Source organism: Carettochelys insculpta, chromosome 1, assembly GCF_033958435.1.
Source record: "Carettochelys insculpta isolate YL-2023 chromosome 1, ASM3395843v1, whole genome shotgun sequence".
Taxonomy (NCBI): Eukaryota; Metazoa; Chordata; order Testudines; family Carettochelyidae; genus Carettochelys; species Carettochelys insculpta.
The window spans coordinates 196,011,875-196,035,785 of record NC_134137.1 but is presented as its reverse complement, the minus strand read 5'-3'; the positions used below and the strand labels follow the sequence as shown (position 1 = coordinate 196,035,785).

The following is a 23,911-nucleotide window of genomic DNA, read 5'->3' as shown; positions in this document are numbered from 1 at the left end:
TCGCCAACAATATAATTTTAAAAGCCTCATACTTACCAGGCGTTCACAATGTGAAGGCAAACCAGCTGAGCAGGCGTTTTGCACTCACGCACGAGTGGCAGATCCATCCCGATCTGCTACGACCGATTTTTCACGCATGGGGTTTTCCCCAGATAGACCTGTTTGCCACTCAACACAACAAGAAGTGCCCATGATTCTGCTCCAGGGCAGGACTGGGACGGGGGTCCCTGGGGGACGCATTCGTGATCTCGTGGAGGGGCCCCCTGCTTTACGCTTTTCCTCCCACAGTGCTGATCCACAAAGTCTTGCAGAAAGCCAGGAGGGAAGGAGCCCGAATGATCCTGATAGTCCCAACGTGGGATCGACAGCAATGGTTCCCCCTACTCCTGTGCATGTCGGACCGTCCACCGATGCCCCTTCCAGTGGCGCCGGATCTGCTCACGCAAGCCCAGGGGTGCATAGTGCATCCGCATCCCCAAGGCCTGTGACTACAAGCGTGGTTAATCCATGGCTGAGCTCCCTAGAGAGCACATGCACGGAGGAAGTGCAACAAGTCCTAGAAAGTAGCAGGAGGACTTCCACCAGGAAGGCCTACAAGCAGAAATGGACTCGCTTCACGGCATGGTGTTCTACCAAACAGCTGGCCCCCCTTTCGGTGCCTATACCTGTAATATTAGAGTATTTACTGGACCTCAAGAGAGGAGGACTCTCACTATCCTCGTTAAAGGTCCACCTTGCTGCCATTTCGGCGTTCAGACACGAAGAGGAAGGGCACACGGTGTTCTCCCATCCCATGGTTACCAGGTTCCTCAAAGGGTTGGTAAACCTATACCCCCCTCGGAAACTGCTTCCACCTTCATGGAACTTGGACCTGGTGCTTAATGTGCTAACGGGACCACTGTTCAAGCCTTTGGCCACGGTTTCCCTCCGCCTCCTTACGATAAAGACGACCTTTCTTCTCGCAATCACGTCAGCTCGCAGGGTGAGCGAGCTTGCGGCAGTTATGGCAATGCCACCCTGCACTGTTTTTTCCAAGGAGGCGGTAACCATACGGCTGCATCCAGCCTTTGTTCCTAAAGTTTCTTCTGAGTTTCACATTAATGAACCTATTGTTTTACCCTCGTTTTATCCAAAGCCTCATAACTCTAACAAAGAGGCGCGCCTACACCTCCTGGATGTGAGGAGGGCGCTAGCCTTATATAGACAGGACCAAGTCCTTCCGGAAAACGGATAGACTCCTAGTCTCTCTCACTCCCAAATCGAAAGGAGAAGGTCTCTCTTCGCAGAGAATCTCGAAGCACATCGTATCCTGCATAAAAATGTGCTATGAACTCAAAAAGACTCCTTTACTGGCCACGCCCAGGGCTCATTCCACTAGGGCGGTGGCGGCATCAACAGCTTTTTTCAAGGGCGTTGCGCTAAAAGACATTTGCAGAGCGGCGACCTGGTCATCCTATGACACCTTCGCCAAACATTACGCCCTTCACAGGGTATTCCAAGAGGATACCCATCTCTCGACAGCGGTCCTCTCAGGGACAAGCTGCACATGATCCGGTTACCCACCTCCTATCTTGGGTTACTGCTGGGTAGTCACCTAATGTGGAGCACCCATGGGGACACTCGAAGAAGAAAGAGAAGTTACTCACCGTAGTAACGGTGGTTCTTCGAGATGTGTCCCCGTGGGTGCTCCACTACCCGCCCATCCTCCCCGCTTCGGATCTCTGTTTAGTGTTTTGCAGGAGCATCTGAGGCCGTTGGTCAAGGAACTGGCAGGGACCAGATAGCGCACGTGGCCAGGAGCGCGCAAGGGAGCAGCACGCACCGGCACATGCGCGGTCCGGCAGAAACTGCTTGGAAGATCCGATCTGCGGCGCCGGGCGAGCCCGACACCTAATGTGGAGCACCCACGGGGACACATCTCGAAGAACCACCGTTACTACGGTGAGTAACCTTTCTTTTATCACTCTGCCAGCTAAGGCTGAGGTAGTGCTCCCATTTCATATATGGCGCTCCCCTACAATTCTCCCTTGAGAGGGAATCTTCAATGATGCCCAAAGGGCGTGTGTGTCTACTAATGCCAGGGGTGTATCCCAGCCTGCCTTACATATACTCATGGCTTAAATTCTCAAAAATTATTTCCCAGAGGCAGGCTGACTGTATTCCTGTAGGCTAAATAGGGGACACTTGGTGTGTGGGGGGAGTGCAGCGAAAATGGGACAGATGGTCACCCTGAGTCAGGCAGTGGTTGCCCTGTGTGGGCTGGTGGCCTGATGGATAGTGGGGTGCTCCCTGGTTGTGAGTGGGTGAGCTGTGGCACCCAGCTACCCCAATTGTTGGGCACCAGGAACCGGCTTTAGCCCTGCAGGTGACCTTCCCATGCTGGTGCTACTCGCAGCTCCTGGAAGGGTAGGGAACTGGGAAAGGGGCAGCTGCACCAGTCTGGAGCAGCAGGGAGCCCAGAGCCAGGTGCAGCAGCGCTGGTCAGTTTCTTGCCTCCTTCAGTGGGGAGCTAGGAAACTGCCTGGCACTGCTGAACCTGGCTGCCAGCTGCTCCTGGCTCCCATGAGTGGAAGAGAGCCTGGAGCTAGGCACAGCTCTCGGGAGCCAGGAGCACAAGGGCCGAGCTGCCACCTGGTTCCCCACCGCTTGTGTGAGGCAGGAAACTGACCTGAACTGCTGCACCTAGCTGCCTGCTCCCATGAGTGACAGGGAGCCTGGAGCTAGGTGCAGCAGCACTGGTCAGTTTCCCGGCTCCCCCAGGCTGTGGACACCCAGGAATCAGGCAGCAGCTGGGCCCTCGCACTCCCGGCTCCCAGCAGCCACACAAATACAGGGCAATTACTTCCTTTGTTAATATAAAATGGGACACAAGGAAGGCCCCAAATACAGGACTGTCCCTCCCAAAATGGGACAGATGGTCACCGTACCTAGAAGCCCTTCCCTATACACATCTTCTATTCAGGGATCTGAGCTTCAATTATGGGTTGCTGGAGCTCAAGGCTGTGCTCTATAGGGCAGGGGTGAGAAAACTTTCTATGTCAGGCCCTGCAATTAGCCAGGTCCCCCCAACCTGTGCAAGGACCACAGGAAGGGATGTTGGGGGGGGTCACTCAGGAAAAGGGTGGGATGCTCAGGAAGGGGGTGCTGGGTGGTTCTAGGGGGTGTCCAGAAGGGGGAGGGATGCTGGGGGGAGCACCTCAGGAGGGTATGTGGGGCCTCAAGAGGACTCATCCTGTTCACAAGTGTCAGTGGCAACAAGCTGAAGGCAATGCTGCACCCCCAACATTTTAATACCAGATAATATGGTGCTAATTAATTTTTACCTCTGTGGACTTGAAAAATACCTCTTGTAATACTGCAGTTAGATTTTTTTTGTGGTCTAAGATGTAAAAGGTGGGTAAAAGTTGCAATGATTTGTCTGTGTTTCTGTGTAGAGGCAGCACTTACTCCACGCTGGCATCCCGAGGGACTTTCAGAGGGGCCTATGTGACATGGGCTATGGGGACCAATGCAGCCACCTTACCCGAGCCAGGAGCTTGCTGGCTTAGCCCTGCTGCTTAACTCAGGACTTCTGAAGATTCTGGTTGGCCCAGAGTCAGGGGTGGGGCATTCCCTTGGCAACGGCAGTGGCAGAGGCCCTTGGGGTGGAAGGAGAGGGTGGAGGAGGCAGCTGAAGCTGCGGGGAGAGGGGAGCCGATTGCATTGCGCCTCTTTACGAAGTGTTGCGCCCCCCACTTTGCTCACTGCTGCTATAGGGCACGCTGGAGCACCTGCAGGTTTGAAATTTTTTACCAGAGCTCCGCTTTGGACAGATCTGAATAAATTTACATCCTGCTTCTTATAAATTCCAGGTTTTACTGATCTTGGACTCATCTCCTTATTTTTTGTTGTACCACTTATGTCAGTTTTCAGTTCAAAAGTACCTCTGCACACATATTCCCTGAATTATCTGAATGTACAGAGGTCAGAGCTGGAAAGTGCAGCTGCTCTGAGATTGTGTAAGCTCTTTCAGATCGTCTCAGAGGAAATGGTGGGAATGAATTTATTTCACTGCAAATTGCTGAAGCAGGGATTTTAAAATGTTCATTCTCTAGCAGATGCACTTGGGATGAATGCATTACTGACTCAGGGCTATCATTTATGCCTCTTACATGCACATTTTCTCCACCTGTTTACCTATTGATATGCTTGTGGTTTGTTTCCTGTAGCCTTCATCCAAAGCAGTCTTGTATCTCAGTTACTTTTGGTGAGCTTTTAGATGTTTTTCTTTGCCTTTGTAATACAGTTATATACTTTTATAACTGACTGATAGCTTTCAATTTGTATTTTTAAAAATGTTAAGTGTTAATTTGGAACAGAGAGAAATAGCATATGTGTGCCTTATAAATAGTTGTTGTTGCCGTGTTGGTAAATATTTGATACTGCAGCACAAGTTAAATGGAAGAGAAAAGTTATAAAGCTGATTTAAAGGGACCAGTCTCATTAGTCTTCATGTTAGATTTCAGAGCTTCAATTCTGTGACTCTGCTGAGCCGCCTCAGTTACTATTGAGTTTTTTAGTAGTTTGTTTAGCTGTGGACTATTTTCAAACATCCCTTAAATGTCTTGCAGGAAGCACTTCATGTCTTGCAGAATTTGTGTCCTATTCACATGGGCTACGGTTACACTAGCAAGTTTTACTGACAAAACCCTGGTTTTGTTGACAAAACTGGTGGAACACCCACACGCAAAATGCATTTTGTTGACAAAACTCAGCACTTTCACCGGCTGTGTTCTGCCTCTCAGCCATGAGGCATAATGCTGCTGTCAACAGATTCTATCAACAAAATAGTTGTGTGGATGTCCTGGGGGGTGGGGCTCTCTTGACAGATGGGATCTAGAACAATGGGAATCCCAGTCTGCCTCTATGTCAGCAGAGCAGAACACTCTTCTGATTGCCCTTTGTGTGTGGCCACGCTTTGTTGACAGAAGTTTTGTCAAGAAATATCTTCTGTGACAGTGACTTCTGTCAACAGATTGCTGTAGTGTAACTGTAGCCCACCTCCAAGAAAAAGATCTGATCAAAAATGCAGATACCATAGACCTTAGGAGGGATTACCAAAACATTGGAGGGTAGAGCTAAAATTATGAGGAAATCTTGATAAACTGTAGAGATTAGTTGTAGACAACAAAATGAAATTAAGCAAGGACAAATGTAAGACACAGAATTTAAAAACAAAAAAGTTACAAGAAAGGCAAATGATACGTTGAAGGAAGGAAAACAAAATGTACCAATAGAGAATTGGGATCAATTGGCTTGGCAGCAACAATGTTGGGAAGGATCAGGAGTTGTGGATGGATCACAAACTCCACATAAATCAGTGATAATATGCTGTTGCAAAACAAAAAAAACATTAGCTGCAATTTTGGGTTTCATTAGTAAAAGCATAGTATGAAAGTCATGGAAGGGGATAGTACCTCCCTATTTGGCACTGGTTAGGCCTAAGCTGGGAGTACTGTGTTCAGTTTTGGTTACCTGTGTATAAAAAGGATGCAGAGAAACTGGAAATGATCCAGAGGTGAGTGACAAAGATGATCAAAGGGATAGAATGGAAATTGCATGTGCAAAATCTGGTTGGTTGGTTTGAGGAAGAGGAGATTAAGGGGTGTCATGATAGAGGTCTTAAAATACTTGAAAAGATGCCATAAAAAGATGGGGAAAAGTTGTTTTTTTTGTTTTTTTTTTTTCTTTCTATCTTATCACAGAGGGCAAACACAAGGCAATAGGGTCAATCCACAGCATAAGAGATGTGGGAAGTTTTTACCAAGAGTTAGTCTAACTGTAAGAACAGTAGGGCAACAGGGCAGAGTGCCAGGGAAAGTCATGGAATGTCCTTCATTGTGTCTTTTCAAAAGGAAGCTGGATAGGTGCCTGCATTGGATGGCTTAGATACAGCAAATCCTGCTTCTTGGTTAGGGGGTTAGACTCAAGAATGATTGAGGTCTGATCTAACCCTTTGGTTCTATGCTGCAGCCTACTCAAAATAGTACAGAAAAAATGTCTTTAATGTAAGACATGCTTTACATGCCCTTGTCTTTCAGGCTAGCCTCCTGTTTCCATACTACTGTTTCTTTGTATGAATTCATTGTGTACATATGCTGTGTGCAGCATATGGGATGATTTTGGTTAAGAAATAAGTAGAAACTAGGTTTTGGCCTAAGTAAAGTAGTATGGGAAATTGAAGAGGCTAATGTGAGAAAGTTAGAGATGTTGGCAAAGTTGGAGTCAGTAAAATGGGAAGCTTGAAGTTAGCAAAAACTTGATGCAAGATTATGTTGCCATTATGTTTTGATTACAGGTGGTTTGAGCACAGCTTTAAAGAGTGTTTCTGAAGATTGTGAATGTTTGAGTAAAATGCTTTCTGTACTGATAGCTTGAAAAGGACATTAGTGCAGATGTTTATTTAAATAATGTGTAATACAAAGAACAAATACAGAGATGTTGGAAATATAGCTGTGATATGATGCAATTTAATGTTAATTAATATAATAGACTATAAGAGGAGTAGCCTTGATAAATTGCAGAAGAGTTCTAATTAACATCAGAAGGGTGCTATTAGCTTCCATGTGTGTAAAGCTCTACTTTATTTTATTGTCAGTGTACTGATCAGTCATTAATACATTGTATCATCTTTGAGTATAGGAAAAATTGTAGTGTTCATGCTAATTGTATGCCTGTTTGCTAAACTAATCATTTTTCTTTTGAATCATGTTTGGTTATATCATTCAAAGTCTCATCTAGCAGTCCTCTACTAAGTAAATTTTCTGCAATTACCCTGGGATCTTGTACTTAAAAACTAAGCTGGTTTGTTGTACCCTTATCTTTAACACTTGATGTTTATTGGGAACATTTTAACATAAGATTGCAAAAGGTTACATGGGGCATGCCAAGAAGCACCAGAAGTGGCTATGTTTTCTTTACGAAACATTGGGTGAGCCAGCCTGTCATTCTGAAAAATAACAGAACAATTAGTACTTACAGCTTACCCTTTGGGAGTAGCTGTAAACAATATTTCTGACACATTAGCCATATCTTTCCTGAGGAACAGAATACTTTTTAGGTCCAGCAAAACTATAGTAAAAGCTTGCTCTTCTCTTAGATGGACCTCAATAAGGAAAATAAACATCTGCAAGGAGCATATGCAAACTTTTCAAAGTCTGGTTCGTACAGTCAGGTTTCTAAACCCATGTTTGGGAACCTAAGTTTAAGTAGCCTGATTTTCAAAGGTGGCAAGTACTTATACCCACTAAAATCAGCAGGATTTGTGGAAGCTTGGAATGTTTAAGGGGATGTGGCATGCATGGACTTTAGACCCTATTTTAAACACCAAAATTTGTATGTTTTGGTCTATGTTGTTTTCATAAAATCTAATGGCTCTATCTGTATTGATTACAATGATTCAGGATAGAACTCACTGAAATGTTATTAGGTCTCTTCTAAAAGTCAATAATTTATTAAATTTATTCTTTCTTTCTGAGAGAGCTTCTCATGCAAATTCAGTGTTATTTCTAGAGAAAATACAGTTCAGCCCCTCGGAATATAAGTGTTTTCCTAGCATACTGTCAAGTGCACTGATAGTAATACTTTGCTACAGATTGAACCTCTTTAATCCAAGACTCTGTCCTCTGGCAACATGCATAATCTGGCATGATTTTAATTAGCTGGATGACCATTTACCATGGGTATCACCAAATTTCCTGTAATTCCATAAAGTTTGTTTCCAGCTACTAGTCCTGGCTTTGTATTCTGTGCTGTTATTTACCTGTAATTTACCTCTAAAAGAGCCCAGTAAGCAGTGAAAGTGTTGGCAATGCTGCTAGACAACATTGGCCTCCTGTGGTCTGGTAAATTTTCTTGTCCAGCACTGGTTAGGTCCTGAGGGTCCTGGGTTAGAGAGGTTGAACACGAGCACACACAATCTATATTGGTGCAATAGTATTGTTAATCTGAATATGAGTTTATTAATAAGGGTTTGAATGTGATGTTAGGATGGGCTATTACAGTGATAGTAGGGTTAATGTTGGAGATGGGGACTCTGATGTGTAAGTGTTTACTTTTTGACCTGATGATCTGATTTTTTTTTCAACTCTCACATGCTCCCTACTGCTGCCTTTGATTGGTCCCATGTCAGAGAGGACTAAATCAAAATTCATTAACAAATTGTTAATGCATGTCAGCAGGATCCATGTGGACTGTTAGTCTATGACAGGCTATTGCAAAATAGATTCTCATCCCAGCATGCCGTGAACTAATAATTTGTGTAGGTAAGTGCCTAGTACAGGTTGTTTTTCATTGTTCATAAGAGTGAAGCCAAGTTATCAAGGAAAATGGCTGCAGCTCTTTGATTAGGGAGCCTAACAGAACAATGTGAGAAGACAGGAGATTATAAGAAGCAGAAGAGAGACTGAAAAAGGGTAGATCTGAGGAAGAGAGAGAGGGATAGGCAGGAGGAACCTGGGCAGGGGAGTGTTATGGAGAGATGGGAGCAGGGGAATGGAATGATGCTGAGGAATGTGGAGCAAGAGGATGCAGAAAGAGAATCAGAAAAGATTGAAAGGAAGACTGGGGTGTGGGGTTTCATGGAAAACTGAGGCAGAGCATGCTATGGTGTGCAAGAGTGAGGCTGACATGTTAAGAGGCTAAGAGGGTAAAGGGGGCACAGCGGATGATGATAAACAAAGCAAAGGAGAGGAATGAGACCAGCAGCTTTCTCACCCCAGAAGTAGGAAAGAATAGATGAAGCCCTGTTAGCCGGTGGCCGGGTAATGTGCGGTGAGGTACTCCCCTGGGTCCTAAGCAACCCAGTTTTTTTTACTGTTAGAGCAGGCAGCTCCTAGCACTCTCACCCACGGCCAGGCTTTAGTAACCAAACTGTTAAAGTTCTTTTTGTTGTGCCAGCTGTGTTGCAGTGACAAAAGAATAACAGGGTCAGGCTCAGAGCTTAACTAGTTACAAGTTTATTAAGCTACAGTTATAAGCGTGCGGTTACAAAAGGCTAGTGTTTACTTCTTATATGCTAGCAAAGTACAGGTGTTAACAAGTTACGTTACAATCCAATGCAAAGATATCTGTTACCATCTAACACAATGATATCTTGACACAATGACATCTAGTTACAGAGCTCTAATTCTTTAGCTGTGCACAAAAAAGTCGGAGACCTAGCATGGGTGTATCTTACCCTCTCTGCGTCTCTCGATACCAGCGTAGCCAAGCTGGATCGGTCACTCAATTCCGCGGAAAGACGAATACGAGGTTGGGCGTCCCCAGTTGTGGACCTCGGGAGGCAATCACCTGACCCGACCAGCAGGTAGCTGGTGGAATGCACTCAAAGTTAGAGTTCTGCTGGGCCCATCTTTTGTACCCCTTTTGGGTTACATATTCTCTTTCTTATCTATGGTGCCAGATCATACTGGTCTGTCTTTGTGACGCCAGTTTGTTACAAGGGCATTTCTTACTTAATTTGCACTTGTAAGACAGGAGATAAGCAATTTGAGAGTACAGGACATTCTTTTTGTGTGGGCGGGGCACTTCCCCTTCTGGGATGGTTGTGTGGTCATCATATCCATCAATGCCAGCTGGGGTGATTTCTTGAGGGGTCCCCCCCCCTCATGTTGACAGTTTGGCCTGTTAGCCTTTTATGTGTACTTTCTGCTTCTCAGGGTCACGATAAGCTAGCACATCTGGGCCTCAATGAGGGCATCAAAGACTGTGCTGTCAGCAGCCATTTCCGTGCCCTGTGTGCTCCGCAGTGGGGGGCGGGCAGCGAGCAAGCTGGCTTGTAAGGGAGAGACTTTGTCTGGCTACAAGCCCCTTTCTGAGCAGCCAGTTGAGTAGCTTGTATTTTTTCTATATTTAGAGTTGAATTTAGAACTGGAAATGATCATAGGGTGGCCACTTCCTCCTACAGACTCAAACACCAGAAGGCAAAATTTTAATGAACAATAAGTGTGCAGTTTTTTAAACCATGATTTCTCTGTAGAAATATGAGTTATCACCGTGGGTGTAAAATACTTTTTCATTTTGTTAGTGTCTGATTTCTTTTTTCTTCTTCCACTTTGTAGACCTTCCACCCCCTCCAGTGCCACCTCCTGCTATTAAATCTCCTACCTCCCAGTCCAAGGCACAGCTGGAGGTACGGCCGGTCATGTTGCCAAAACTCATGTCAATAGAACCAAGAACAGACAGGTCCGCGGAAAGAAAAGGAGCAAGCTACAAAGGGAGGGAGGGGGCAGATAGCAGACAGCATTCTGACGTGCGGACGAATTCAGGAGAGCGCAGAGAATTACAGGAGCAGCAAAATGATGGGAAGCTGCGAGGAAACAAAGGAGCAAAGCGAGAAGGCACACCAGCAAAAACTCATCTTCTCCAAGGTGATATGAATATGTTTAATAAAATATATACCATATCTAAGCAGGAGGAGCTGGTCCACAGATGTCCCCCATAAAATTTGCATCAGGCTTGACAAGTTAGACCTGGTCTATGCTACATGGTTGCTGGAACCTAGGGGGGCTGCCACAGCCCCTGATTCAAAGTGGTTTCCATCTTATTCTGGGTTTACAGTTGGTCTCAGTGGCTCTCAGTATCCCCACTATAAAAATTGTTCCAGCACCCTTGCTTCACCATGGGGTTTGGTTGATGTAACCTACCTTGCATCAAACTAGCTGTGGAAGTGTCTTCATTTAAATGTGGTCCCTGCCAACATAAGTGGCCTGCTGCACTGATGATGTAACACCAGCTCCCTGCACAGTGCAGAGCTACCATCCATGTAAATAGGTAGATCCAGTGTCAGCGTAAACGCTGGATTGCTTACATCAACTGTTACTGGCTTCCAGGAGACCTCCTACAATACCCCGTACTGACCACGCACGTGCTCCTGGTGAGGCTATGCACTACCAACATAAGGAGCTGTGCATCTATGTACATGAGTGGTTTTATGAGTGTGGTGACTGAAAACAGTTGTTAAAAATCCCTTCATTTTTGGGGTAAACACCAGGGTTAATGTTGAATGTCAAAAAGGACCCCATTAGAAGGCCACCATCTCTCATTCTGGAAACCAGCAACTTCCAAAAGTTAGGTGCAAAATCTCTTTACAATGCGTAGTGATTTTCTTACTATTTGGGAAAATGTTGGTAAAAATCAGTAAGATGAAACAAAAATTAACTTATAGTGCATGAGAAAACAGATCATATTCTGTACATCATGTAGGCAATATTGTGAACTCAGTCTTGTCATAATAATCGGTTCCTTTCACTGTGTTGTGTTCCTTATATGCAGAGGCCTGTACCATACATATTATAGCTACACCTGAAGAGACAATCTTGAAGTTACTTATAGATATTTGTCAGTTGTATGATCTTTTCGTCCCTCTACCCAGGTTATTAAGGGTGTTCAGTGACATTCAGGTAACCCAGGAATTTAGCAGTAGTACTGGTGAATTGAATATTGAAACATTTTTACCTCACATTTATAAAGGAAAAGAGGTGCAATGTAGACATCAATGACCATTTACCCTTGCTTTAATCCCCTTTAAAAAGGAGACTACTATAATGAAGATTAAACTAATGGAATGGGCTGGAGATGCACAGGTTACAAATAGTAGCCAGAATGATGTTACAAAAAATGGGTCATGCTACACCAACTTAAGTTCTTGTTTTATGGAGGTCAGTAAGGCTATTGACAAGGGGAGTTCATATGACCGTATCTATCTAGCCCTCAGTAAAGCTTTTGACAAAGTATCAAACTAATGCTTGAATCTTTCTTAGATGAGCTAGCCTGGATACAAAACAGGGGAATAGAAATTGGACAGTAAATTGGTTAAATGGGCGCATAAGCAAGAGGTCATTGTAAATGGCAGTGGGTCACAATAGATAGACGTCGTTAGAGGGTTACTCCAGAGGTCACTTCTGGGGCTGTTGCTTTTCAATTTATGTATTAATGGCTTAGAGCAGGTGGCAAAATTTGCTGATGACAGTAAAATTGGAAACAATGTTAATATTTAAGGGGCATATCACCTTCAAAAACAGTTAAATATTAGGGCAGATGTCAGTGTGTTGATTTATAGACGTGCTTGAGCTTTAGAAAATCATGAGGTAGTCTTTATATGACTGGTTAGGAAATGAAATGTACTAAAAATAAAAGGAATGGAAATATACAGGTTAGCGTGTTTGATTATAATTATTATTTGCTTCATAACCGTGCTTAATTCTAGTATACTGATTTTTATCCATGGCTGTCAAAGCAAAATCACAAATGAGTGGTAAGATATTTTAAGGCCAAAGTTTTCCAAAGTGTTCACTGATTTTGGGTGTATCTGTTTTTCTGTAACCTACTTTAAATCATCCAAAAGGGCTTGATTTTCTGAGATGCTTTGCAGGTCCATGTCCTGTTGCCTGTACTGTAAGCCTAGTGCAATGGATCCCTAAGGCAACCCACTCACCATTACCCAGGTGCACCCTGCACCCCAGAAGAGGGTACGGGAGGATACAGGCTATGTGTGGGAGGCATTGGAAATTCTGCCCCACACTCACCCCATAGCAGTTGTTCTGGTCTCATGAGGCTGAGATCTACTGTCTGCTCCAGGTGTTGAGGCTAGGCACTTGAGGTCAGACACTTGGCATGCTGAGTTGTGCAGAAATCCTGTGCACCAGATCATAATGCCCAGAGCAGGAAGTGAGGCCCAGTCCTGCTGGGTGAGTGAAAGACAAGTTCACTGTTCAGTTCTCATGGCCTCCTGTCCTATGTTTGCACATGCCAAGCCCAGTGATGGGTTAATCTGACCCTGCACATAGAGACTCCTCTAGCACCTTTCTCCAATCCACTGGTGGCTCAGCCCCCACCTTCTGGGAAAGTGAACATGGTCTAGTGAACATACAAAGAGGTCAGCTGAAGTACATAACTCAATCTGCTACTCTTTTTGAGATCCAAACCAAATGACATAGGCCTCAGGTTACGAAGTTTTGACTAAATGTGTGTACCTGTTGGTTTGAATATTCAGATTAAGATATGATGTCCCTGATTTTCATAGGTGTCAAGCACCGACAGCTTCAGTAGAGATCAAGCATGAATTGTCTCCTCCACTTCCAAGGTTATACCTGACACACATTCTGCAAAAGTTTTCATTGTTTCTCCATTTTTTGCTGGAATATAGAGCAGGAATCATAAGTTTCATGTCTGAAATGGACATGAATCATGTACACTCATCCCTTGTTAAATGAGTGCTCTATTTACAAGTACTTGCTTAAACGAGGGACACACATACCTCCCCTGGTTCACTCAACAAGTGAATCCCCCCACTAATACGAGACTTACTCCCTTCCCGTTTCTCCAACCTGCTGCAGCCTGACCCCGCTAAATCCCCCTCACCCTCCCTATCTGCTGAAACTTAAACCTCCCGCAGGCTCTGCACACGGGAACTGATGAAATTTAAGCCCCCCGCCAGCCCCCTGCACCTGAACCAGCGAAACCTTAAACTCCCCCACGCACCCAAACCGCCAAAATTTAAACCCACCACTGCCCCCGTGCACCCGAACAGCTGAAAATTAGCCCCTCCCGCGGGCCCTGCACATGCAAACCGCCGAAACTTAAACCGCCCGCACGCCCAAACTGCTGAAACCTAAACCCCCTGCCTCCCCTGCACACCCAAACCGCCGAAATTTAACCCCCCCCACTGCCCCCACGTACTCGAACTGGTGAAACTTAAACCTTCACCAGCCTCTGTACACCCAAACCCCTGAAACTTAACTCCCCTGCCAGCCCCATGCACCCAAACTGCTGCAGCCTTAAACCCCCTGCCAGCCCCAAAGACCCAACCTGCAGCAGCCTGAATCCCCCCATGGAACCAACCCACCACCATGTTTTAACCCTCCCTCCCACTCATGTCCCCAAACTGCCCCCAGCCTTTAACCCCCCACAACTCCAGGCTCACTTACCTTTCAAAGGCAGTGCCACCTGCTGCCACTCCTAGCACTTGGAACCAATCAAAGACTTTTACAAGTATTTAGTGTCCCTCTTACAAGTTTTCGCCTATGAGCAAAAAGTTAAAAACCAATTGTGCTCGTATAGTGAGGGATGAGTGTATTACTTTTTCTGTTGTTTTTTTTCTCTTCATTAGCATATTTCTAACCTCAGGAGTACCCTTTCATCAATAAAAAAAATTTACTCTGTTATGGCTGTTCATACTGCTATCAGCTATCACTCCAAATTTGTGGTGGCCATTTAAAAATTGCACACATCAAATATGTAGGCAGAGTTTGTAGGTGTGCTTTTTACCGAAGCATATAAATGTGTATAACAATGTATGTATTTCATTGCACAGAGGACATCTTGCCATACTGCAGGCCTACGTTCCCAACATCAAATAATCCAAGAGATCCAAGTTCCTCCAGCTCCATGTCATCAAGAGGATCAGGAGGTAGACAAAGGGCAGATCAGTCAAACATAGGCCGAAGGAATGCTGCAGAAATGCAAGTGCTGGGAGCATATGAACAAGGAGAAGAAGAAGAAGAATTAGAGGTAACTGCAATAACACTATTAGCAATGCATAGGATAGACCTTGTCATGCGCAGATGATTTTCTGGCCAAGATAGCAAGACGTAAAAACATTTCAAACACAAATACTTAACTTAGGAAAATTATTTTAGTTAATTTAACTTTTCATTAAACATAAGAATGGCCATTGTGGTCAGACCCCTAGTGCATCTAGCCCACTATCCTGATTTCTGACAGTGGCCAATGCCGTGTGCTTCAAATGAATGAACAGAACACAGCAATCATTATGGCCACGTCTACACTACAAAATAGTGTTGAAGTTGCTTACTTCGAAGTAGAGCGTCTGCACTCAAAATGCACCCTCCCTTACTTTGAAGTAGGCTCCCTCTACTTTGAAGTAAAGCATCTACACACAATAGCCTCGACTTCATAGTAAGGGGCCAGGAAATGATGCAGGTAGGGGGTTGCATGGCCGACAAGTTCTTCCAGGCTAACAGCCAGGCAAGGGCCTCAAAGGGCCCATCCCAACACCCCCACTCTGCACGTGCTCAAGACTGCCAGGCTACGGACAGCAGGGCAGACCACATGCTGGGGAGAAGAGATGGAGAACATTCCTGCCCCGATGCTCCATGAGGAGGACCTCCTCTCCACCCTGGCCAGCCTGCTGGCCATGCTGTTTTAGCGACATGGCTGGATCACCCACATGGGGCCCAGCAGTCCCTTCCCTGGGCTCTCTGATCCAGCACCAGTGGGCTTTCGCCACCAGCACCAAGTGGTGGGACTGACTGGTGCTGGAGGACTGGGATAATGAGCGGTGGCTGGGGATCTTCAGGATGACCTGCCAGACATGTGAGGACCTCTGCCACTGGCTTGCCCCAGTCCTCCAGCGGCAGGACACGCGGATGTGGCCAACGCTCCAAATGCAGAAGAGAGTGGCCATTGCACTATGGAGGCTAGCCATCCCTGACAGTCACCAGTCCATCAGCCATCAATTTGGAGTCAGCAGGGCCACTGTTGGAGCAGTGCTGATAGAGGTAAGTCCAGCTCCCACCATAGACCCACCCTGGGGAGGGGGCTACTGGACAAAGGGAAGGTGGCCCCTGGCAGGCAGGGGAGAAGGAGAAAGCGGGTCCTGGCAGGAAGCGGAGAAGGGGAAGGGTAGTCCTGGCAGGAAAGGGGAAAGGGGGCCTCCCTGTCTGGCGTTCATGAATGTATCTTCCTTCCACCCTCACAGGTTGGAGCCATCAAAATGGTACTTCTGCAACATGTTGTCACCCTTGGGGACCTGGATGCCACCCTCACCAGGTTCATGGCCTGGGGTTCCCCAGTTGTTTTGAAGCTCTGAACAGGACACATGTGGCAATCCAGGCTGCGGACCGCAGTGGGGGTGCCTACATTAACAGGAAGGGGTACCATTCGGTGGTACTCCAGCCCCGGTGGATGTGAGAGGCCATTTCCTGGACATGTGCATAGCGTGGCCGGGCAGAGCCCATGTTGCCTGGATGTTCCAGAATTTGTGGCTGGGACCCTGGATGCAGGAGGGCACATATATCCCCCCCCCACAGGAGCTCCCATTCAGAGGCATCACAATGCCCCCGTGTATTGTGGCTGAGGCTGCATACCTGCTGCACCCATGGCTCATGTGGCCCTGTACCAGATGCACCATGCTGGCCCAGGACACCTTCAACAGCTGCCTCAACCATGTCAGGAGCACAGTAGAGTGGACGTTTGGAAGGCTGATCAGAAGGTTTCACAGCCTCCTCACGAGGCTGAGTGTCAGCCTCCCAGACATCACCACGGTGGTTGCCTCATGCTGTGCCCTCCACAATCTTGTGGAGAGAAGGTAGGATCCCTTCAACCAGGCTTGGCTGCAGACCTGGGGACCAGGTACAAACAGCCACCCACTGTCCCATGCCATGAGGCCCAGAGGGATGGGGTCAGGGTCTGGGAGGTCTTGTGCCAGGCCTTTGGCTAGGGCCTCTGACCCTCCCAGCCAAACTTTGCACCACAGCTTCCCTGCCCCGCTATCCCTCGCACTCCCCCACCAAATGCACCCCGTCCTGCTCCCCCCATCTCCACGCTCACACCACGCACCAGGGTCTTGGGGTTAGGGTGGGAACAGCGCACACATCTGTTGGGGAATAAATATATTTGAGAAAACAAAACAGAAAATGTCAAACTATTTACAGTGCGCGGGGAGAATGGTCCACAAAGGGGAGGCAGCGTGCTGGGTGGTGAGACTGAACTTGGAGTGGGACTGGGATGGGAGAAGGCTCAGTTGACCAGTGGCATGGGGGGCTGGGAGCTGTGGTGGCCACAGCTTCCCCTACTGCTGTGGGTCCAGGCAGTATGCCTGCCTTAGCTCCTTCACTTTCATCCAGACGTTATGGCCTTGGTCCATCCTGTCAAAGGCCTCCGCGTTCCTCTAGTGGGCACTGGTTTCCCAAAGGACCTCTTCCTCCCACCATAGAGTGAGGAGGTCCTTCAGCTCTGCCTTGGTCCAGGAGGGGCCCCTCCTGGCACATTCCTTGCTTGGGCACTGTGAGCCCCCAGACTCGTCGTCCAGGGGACAGAGGGGTCCCGACATGCTGCCACAGTGGGCAGGGGGTGCAGACACAGGGTGGTGCATCGAGCAGGGGCAGTCCGAGTGGGAGCTCGTGCTGCCCCTCCTTGTGGCATGCTCTCAGCTTCCTGCCTGGGCTTGCTGGGAAGCTGAGTCCTGTCAGGTGTCCGGCAGGGACTATAGAGTCCTGCCTGGGCTACACAGGGGCTGTGTCTACACTACCACTTTCCTTCAAAGGAAGGATGGTAATTAGTGTGTTGGGAGTTTACTGATGAACTGCTGCCGTGCATAGGCAGCACTTCATTAAGTAAATTCCATCCAACCTCCCCCCCACCCCGACCCCGGGAACTTCAAAGTTTTAAACTTCAAAGTACCAGCACCTGTCTAGCTGCAGCTCACCCGCCAGTACTTCGAAGTGCCAGGGCAACTTCTAAGTCCCTTTACTCCTCATGAGTACCCGCAGCTAGACGCATGTCAGTACTTCAGAGTTTAAAACTTCAAAGTTGCCGCGGGGGCGGAATTTGCTTAATGAAGTGCTGCCTATGCATGGCAGCACTTCATTGGTAAACTCTCAATCCCCTAATTACCATCCTTCCTTCGAAGGAAGGTGGTAGTGTAGACAAGCCCAGACTGTCTTGCTGCTCTGGGCGGGTGTCGCCATGGCAGACTCCTTACTTCAAAGTAGTGAGTGCAGAACATCTTACACGCATCCTATGTCGAAGAAGGGCACTACGCCATTCTCAGGAATGGAGTAGTGACTTTGAAGTTAGCCTCCCTTACTTTGAAGTTAACTTTGAACTAAGGAAAAGTGTGTGCTGATGCTTTGCAGGCTACTCGGAAGTTAACCTTGAAGTAGTTTTGTAATGTAGACGCAGCCTATATGATCCATCCCCTATCATCAACTCACAGTTTCTGGCAGTCAGATGTTTAGGAACACCCTGAGCATGGGATTACATCCCAGGTTGTCTCGATTGATAGTCATTGATGGATCTATCCTCTGTGAATTTATCTAATTCTTTTTTTAGCCCATTGTAATTTTGGCCTTCACGACATCCCTGACAATGAGCTGCACAGATTGTCTATGAAATGTGTGAAGAATTACTTTTTTGCATGTTTTAAATGTGCTGCCTAATAATTTGATTGTGTGAACCTCTTTCTTGTGTTACATGATGGGGTAAATAACACTTCCTGTCTTCACACCATTCATGATTTTATTGACCATTACCATACTCCCCCTTAGTTTTCTCTCTTCAAAACTCAGTAGTCCTAGTCTTTTTAATTTCTGCTCATTTGAAAGCTGTTCCATACTCCATAATTTTTGTTGCCGCTGTCTGTACATTGTTATTGTTCCCAGACAAAATTCATATGGAAATAGAATACATATGAGGATATTGTGATTATCCACAAATCCAAGCATTGTAAGCACAGGAAATTCAAACTTAAGGTTATATTTAAAATAATACAAATATGTTCATATACAGAAATACAGAATTAAGGCAGCCAAAATAACCTTAACTCTGCCCTCTCAATAAACATTTTAGAGTCTGTGGTCCTAGATTAAACTAAATAGATACATTGTATAATTTAATGTATAAAACACTATATAATTGTTATTGCCCTTTCATGGTGTTAGTCAAATTTCAGCCTGTCTTAAAACTCATTCACAGTCATGTGATTATACATTGGTTATGAATAATCTCTGAGGCGTGTATGCAAATAATTACAAAATTAAATGCAAGATAACTCCTAGCCAATCATTTTTATTTTTACAGGAAACTGAAAGCTGAAGAGGACAAGAGATGTACTGTAACAGGCTTTGAAATCTTATCAGAAAACTATCACTTAAGATGCCTCAAGTCTGATGATGTTTGATGCCAGAAATAATGTTCAGTGCAATCAGAGTGTACAAATTTTCATTTTTTGTTCATGCCATCAGAACGCTAGTCTTCATTTTACTATTTCTTTTTAAACCCTTTTCATTATGAACAGTCCCTGACTATTGCATAACTTTAAGTATCAGTTTCTTTCTGCCCGAGAAGGCAGGAAAATCTGCTCTTCATGGTGCTGCTGCCATCTGGCCATTCAAAAGAAGGTGCCAAAACCTGGGACTTTTGTTTTTAACCCTGCAGTTGGCACAACCAGAGGACAGCAACGAAGGGTCCTTTGGCACCTTATAGACTAACAGCACAGTTTTGAGCATGAGCTTTTGTGAGCACAGACTCACTTCAACAGATGCTGGTCTTTCCAAGACCAGCATCTGTTGAAGTGAGTCTGTGCTCACAAAAGCTCATGCTCAAAACTGTGCTGTTAGTCTATAAGGTGCCACAGGACCCTTCGTTGCTGTTACAGATCCAGACTAACACGGCTACCCCTCCGATACTTGAAACCAGAGGACACAGCACCAAGTCAGTTGATAATCTTCCATAGCATCAATTAAAAATACTACGTTGCATAAAGTGAAATTTATGGAAAGGGTTTTTCTAATATAGTGGCTTTATTGTAGCCTGCAGTTAGTGCAAGCGGTAGCTTGCATTTTCAGAACTGACAGTTTATTTTATTTCCTGCCAGTTTCTCAGTTACCCTTTGCAGCAGCAAAAGATTTACCCTTTAGAATGCAACTAGAAGCAATTCAGGGTGGGGTGGCTCATATTGTAAATATATAATCATTTTAAAGCCCCTGTGGTACTTTAATTTGTCTTTCCCATTTTCATCATTGAAGTACATTCTTATTGAAAATGTCCTTTGGAATAGGCAGGAGCCAAGCCAATAGGGACTCTGGTGGTCTAATCCTGGTATGAATAAGTCTATTAGAAACTTGTTCTAATTTGCAATTTAAATTATACTTATAAAAACAAGTAAGGAAAATAATGGACATTTTAATAATAATTGGGTAAGAACGTCATCTTTGTGACTGGCCCAAATCTCAGACCTCTACTTGTAATGTCAATTCACCTCAAAGAAGTGCCACTTAAAAATGTCTTGTTTGATCTTGGGGTTTGTTTGTTTTGTAATGCACTGCTTTTTTTTTTTTTTTTTTGGTTTTAAAAGCACAATCACTAAACTTTATTTGTAAACCATTGTAACTATTAACCTTTTATGTCTTATTGAAAAAAATGTTAAGAAGCATTTGTTCAGGATTTTTTTTCATCTTTTTGATAATGCTTTATGTTTGTATTTGGAATATTTGAATGATGACAGATGGTGAAGTAACATACCTGAGCATAGGCTATAAACAATACATCTCGCTATACCTGGACTTGTGGAACATTCTCAAGTTTGCTGTGGCCTATCTCAATAATGGAGTTTCATTAAAGCTGAAATAGAGGCATTAGTTCTGTTGAATTTTGCCAAATGATGTCCTCTTTCTCTGTAGAGTTTATTATCCTTTCTGTAATTACATGATTTCTTTGTCATTGGTGCTAATGGAAAATTGTGTGTTTGTTTATGGACAGCTTTCAGAACTAGCCCCAATGGGAAAAAAGGAGTGTTTTGGTGTTTATTGAGGACTAAATTTTTTGATTTAGCTAATTTAAAAAAAATGGTTACATAGAAAGGCTGTGCAGTACTAAGGGAACAATCCATGTGATTAATGTTTTCATTACGTTCATGTAAGAAATCTCATATTTTAGCCATAATTTTGCATACTGAGGATCCAATAATCAGAAAAGTAATTTTTGTCACATTATTTATTAAAAATGTTCTCAAATACAGCATCTTGCCTTGTGTAATTTCTTGATTTACTCAAAACTCATTTTTAGAGTCTGGTCATGATTATGATGTGATTTACATCAATATACGTTAGATATTATTCAACTAAAGTCAACAGGATCAGGCCCTTAGACTTTGCACAATAACTTCTGGTAATCATAAAGACAAAAATATTGGCGTTCTTCGTGAATATTTTACCAGCTGTAACCAGAAAAACCATCACATTTCAATAACGAGCTGAAGACCGAAGTCCAGTTCACGCATATATAACTCTGTAGACCAGAGAGCTGAGGGACAGTTATTGGGGGAGGAAATGTGTGTTAAAATCACCTAATCTGATGATGGGATTTCTTTGCTAATCTACTTACCAAGCTTTCCAAGGAATTTGTTGCTAAAATTCATTCATTTGATAGGGCCTGCGCAAAATGTAGTGTCTGAGTCTCTGAGTACGTACTGCTGCCTTCTCTATTCTGAGGGTACATCTACACTGGAGCAGGGTGTGATTTCCACCTTGCGTAGACATACAGGCACTAGCTCTGTTCAAACTAATAGGCCAAAAATAGTAGCCAGTGTGGCATAGACAGTGGTTCAAGTTAGCTGCCCAACTTCGTAGCCATGCGGACCAGATGGTTTAAGCAGACTCAGCTTGTTTAAGCAGCTCCCTGTGCTACCTGAGCCACTCTGCTAGTTTTCATATGCTGGCACAGATATATTTGTGCCATCTGGAAATTATATCTCCCTGAGTTAACCCTGAACTCCTGTGATGTCTACCAAATGCAGAGGAACTGGACAGTAACTGAGCTGGGACTATCCCTCTTTCCCTTCTTTTCTTTTTCTACTCCTTTACTCTGCTCACTCCATTCTCGCTATTCCTCACGCTGCCTCCTCCACCTCAAATTAAATGTATGAAAAATCAAAATGTCCCTGTATGCTAAAATTTACTCCCCAGTTTTTTCCAAGTGAAGAGTTGTGTTCTAGTCATGCAAAAGTAGCACAATCCTGCTAGCTTTAAAAAAAAAAAAAAAAAAAAAAAAGAGGAGACCACCCTGATTTGGACAGTATTTGATTTGTCAGTTTTCACTACTTTGTTTACCCTCAGCCTAATTCATACCAATAACATTAAATTAGTTTGTATAACTGGAGAAATTGGAGCTTTTAGGATCTGGAAAAACTAAGAGCTGGAGGGCACAAGAAATACATCTCATTGATTGGGCATTGGTACCACATGAGAGTGGAGCTAACTTCATTCTTCACTGGAACACAGAAACCAAGGACCAGCTATAAATCCATACAGACCTACTGAAGTCGACCACCAGATGAAGTTCTGATCCGAAATATGTTCCATGAGGTAGGAAAATTTTCCCCATGTAATTATTTTGGTTAGCAATAACTAAACTGGCTTATTCATTGTCCTTTCAAAATGTCATTTGATGTTGTATATGGTCACATCTAGAAGGAACAGTATGCTAAGACTTTTTAATGAGTTTAAACGCACAATGTAAACTCAAAGTTTTCTTCTGCCTGCACTGCTTTTCCAAAACATTCTAGGCTTCAGTAACATTAAAAGGTACAAAACAGTGAAATTAAGAGATGTATATTGCAAGCTGAGCATCAAAAATTATTACTGCTGTTGATCCGTGTTGAAAGATTATTGATCTCATCTTTCAGAATTCGTATATAATAAAACAATTTCATCCTTGCCTTACTAACATAACTTAATAATTTTTCATTAGCTGAGAAGTCAGCATACCAGAATAAAACTTTCTTTGGAGCTTTTTGAATGTTTTCTTGGTTGTATCTACACAGGCACAAATCTTTTTCGCAGATTACTAATTAAATATTCAGTGCCTCATTAGCATTAGGATGCTTCCAGCCGTGGCGCTTCGAAAGCGCCACTTTTGAAAACGCACAGCGTGGCGCGGCTACACAGGGGTCCTTTCTGAAAGGACCCCGCACCTTTTGAAATCCCCTTATCCCAATCACTGATCAGAATGGCTATTTCGAAGATTTGTGCTTGTGTAGACATAGCCGTTGTGTTCCAAATTCATTCACAATAAGAAGAAATAGTGCATAAAGGACAGAAAAAATCCTTATATTAGTATTTAGCGTGAATGTCTTAAAGTATAGAAGTTTGATTTACCTGAAAGTGTTCTCTATGAAATTCTGTAATTAGAATAAAATGTCAATTAGGTAAAATAATATTTCAATGGGGATGTGAACATCATATAAATAATGTCTAAAACTCTGAAGGTATCCTAAGAATTTTAAAAGATTGATTGCTACAATTGTAGTCTCACATTTCTATGCATTTTCCCATGACTGCCTATTTCTGCATGTGAGTAAGTTGTAGAAAAACAAGGCAAATGGAGGGTATATTAAAGCAACATCACATAAACATGCTTCCATTTATGAGGCACCAGGTTTTACTCCATTGTTGAGTTAATTGTACCAGGTGAGTTTAGACTGTTGATGAAAGCTAAAAAATATGCAATTCTTTATCAAATGTAAATGTATTCATGCTGTCTTGAACCTTGACTTTTATTTTCCATCAACCATAATTTAATTGATAAAATAGCTTACTAGTTAATTGAAACTTTATTGAAAAAATATGACATTAATTTCTTCATTGTTTAAATTAAGCACAGGAGGATATTTTACATGAAGTGCTGTGCTCACAATTTTCTGCCACCAAATACAATGACTAAGGTTGCCATGATTAAACTAAAAGGAATCTGAGATTTTACATAACAAGCAGAATGTTGATATCAATGTTCAAGACAATTCTTAAATTTAAAGGACAAGGTTTCTTATCTGTTGTTGTTAATTACTCAAATCTCAATGCAGAGTCACAATGCTAATAAACAGGTATCATTATATTAGGTCAGTATGGGGAAAAAGTCAATTTAAGACATGCATCTCCAGCTATAAGAATTGCATAGGTGGATTCGATGTACCTTAAACTGATTTTTGCTACCATTCCCAGATTGGAAGGTTGACGGAAAAGACTGATTGTTCAACGCAGTGCAGCCCTACTAGGTGTGCTAGATCAATCACCAGCACATCAATCTTCTGGTAAGTATAGATGTGCCCTTAGTGTATTCAGTCAAGATCTAC

At 44.1% G+C, this 23,911-nt stretch overlaps 1 protein-coding gene across 1 annotated transcript in view; it reads left to right on the top strand.

The window, feature by feature from the left end:
- The window catches only part of ROBO1 (roundabout guidance receptor 1), a 1,118,017-nt gene extending 1,098,739 nt beyond the window's left edge, over positions 1 to 19,278 (top strand). Inside the window, exons 29-31 of the mRNA XM_074997703.1 lie at positions 10,101 to 10,409; positions 14,354 to 14,550; positions 18,862 to 19,278. Coding sequence (XP_074853804.1) covers positions 10,101 to 10,409; positions 14,354 to 14,550; positions 18,862 to 18,876 — 521 coding nt within the window. The 3' untranslated portion in view covers positions 18,877 to 19,278. The remainder of the gene's footprint in view (positions 1 to 10,100; positions 10,410 to 14,353; positions 14,551 to 18,861) is intronic.
- Positions 19,279 to 23,911: the final 4,633 nt, after the last annotated feature.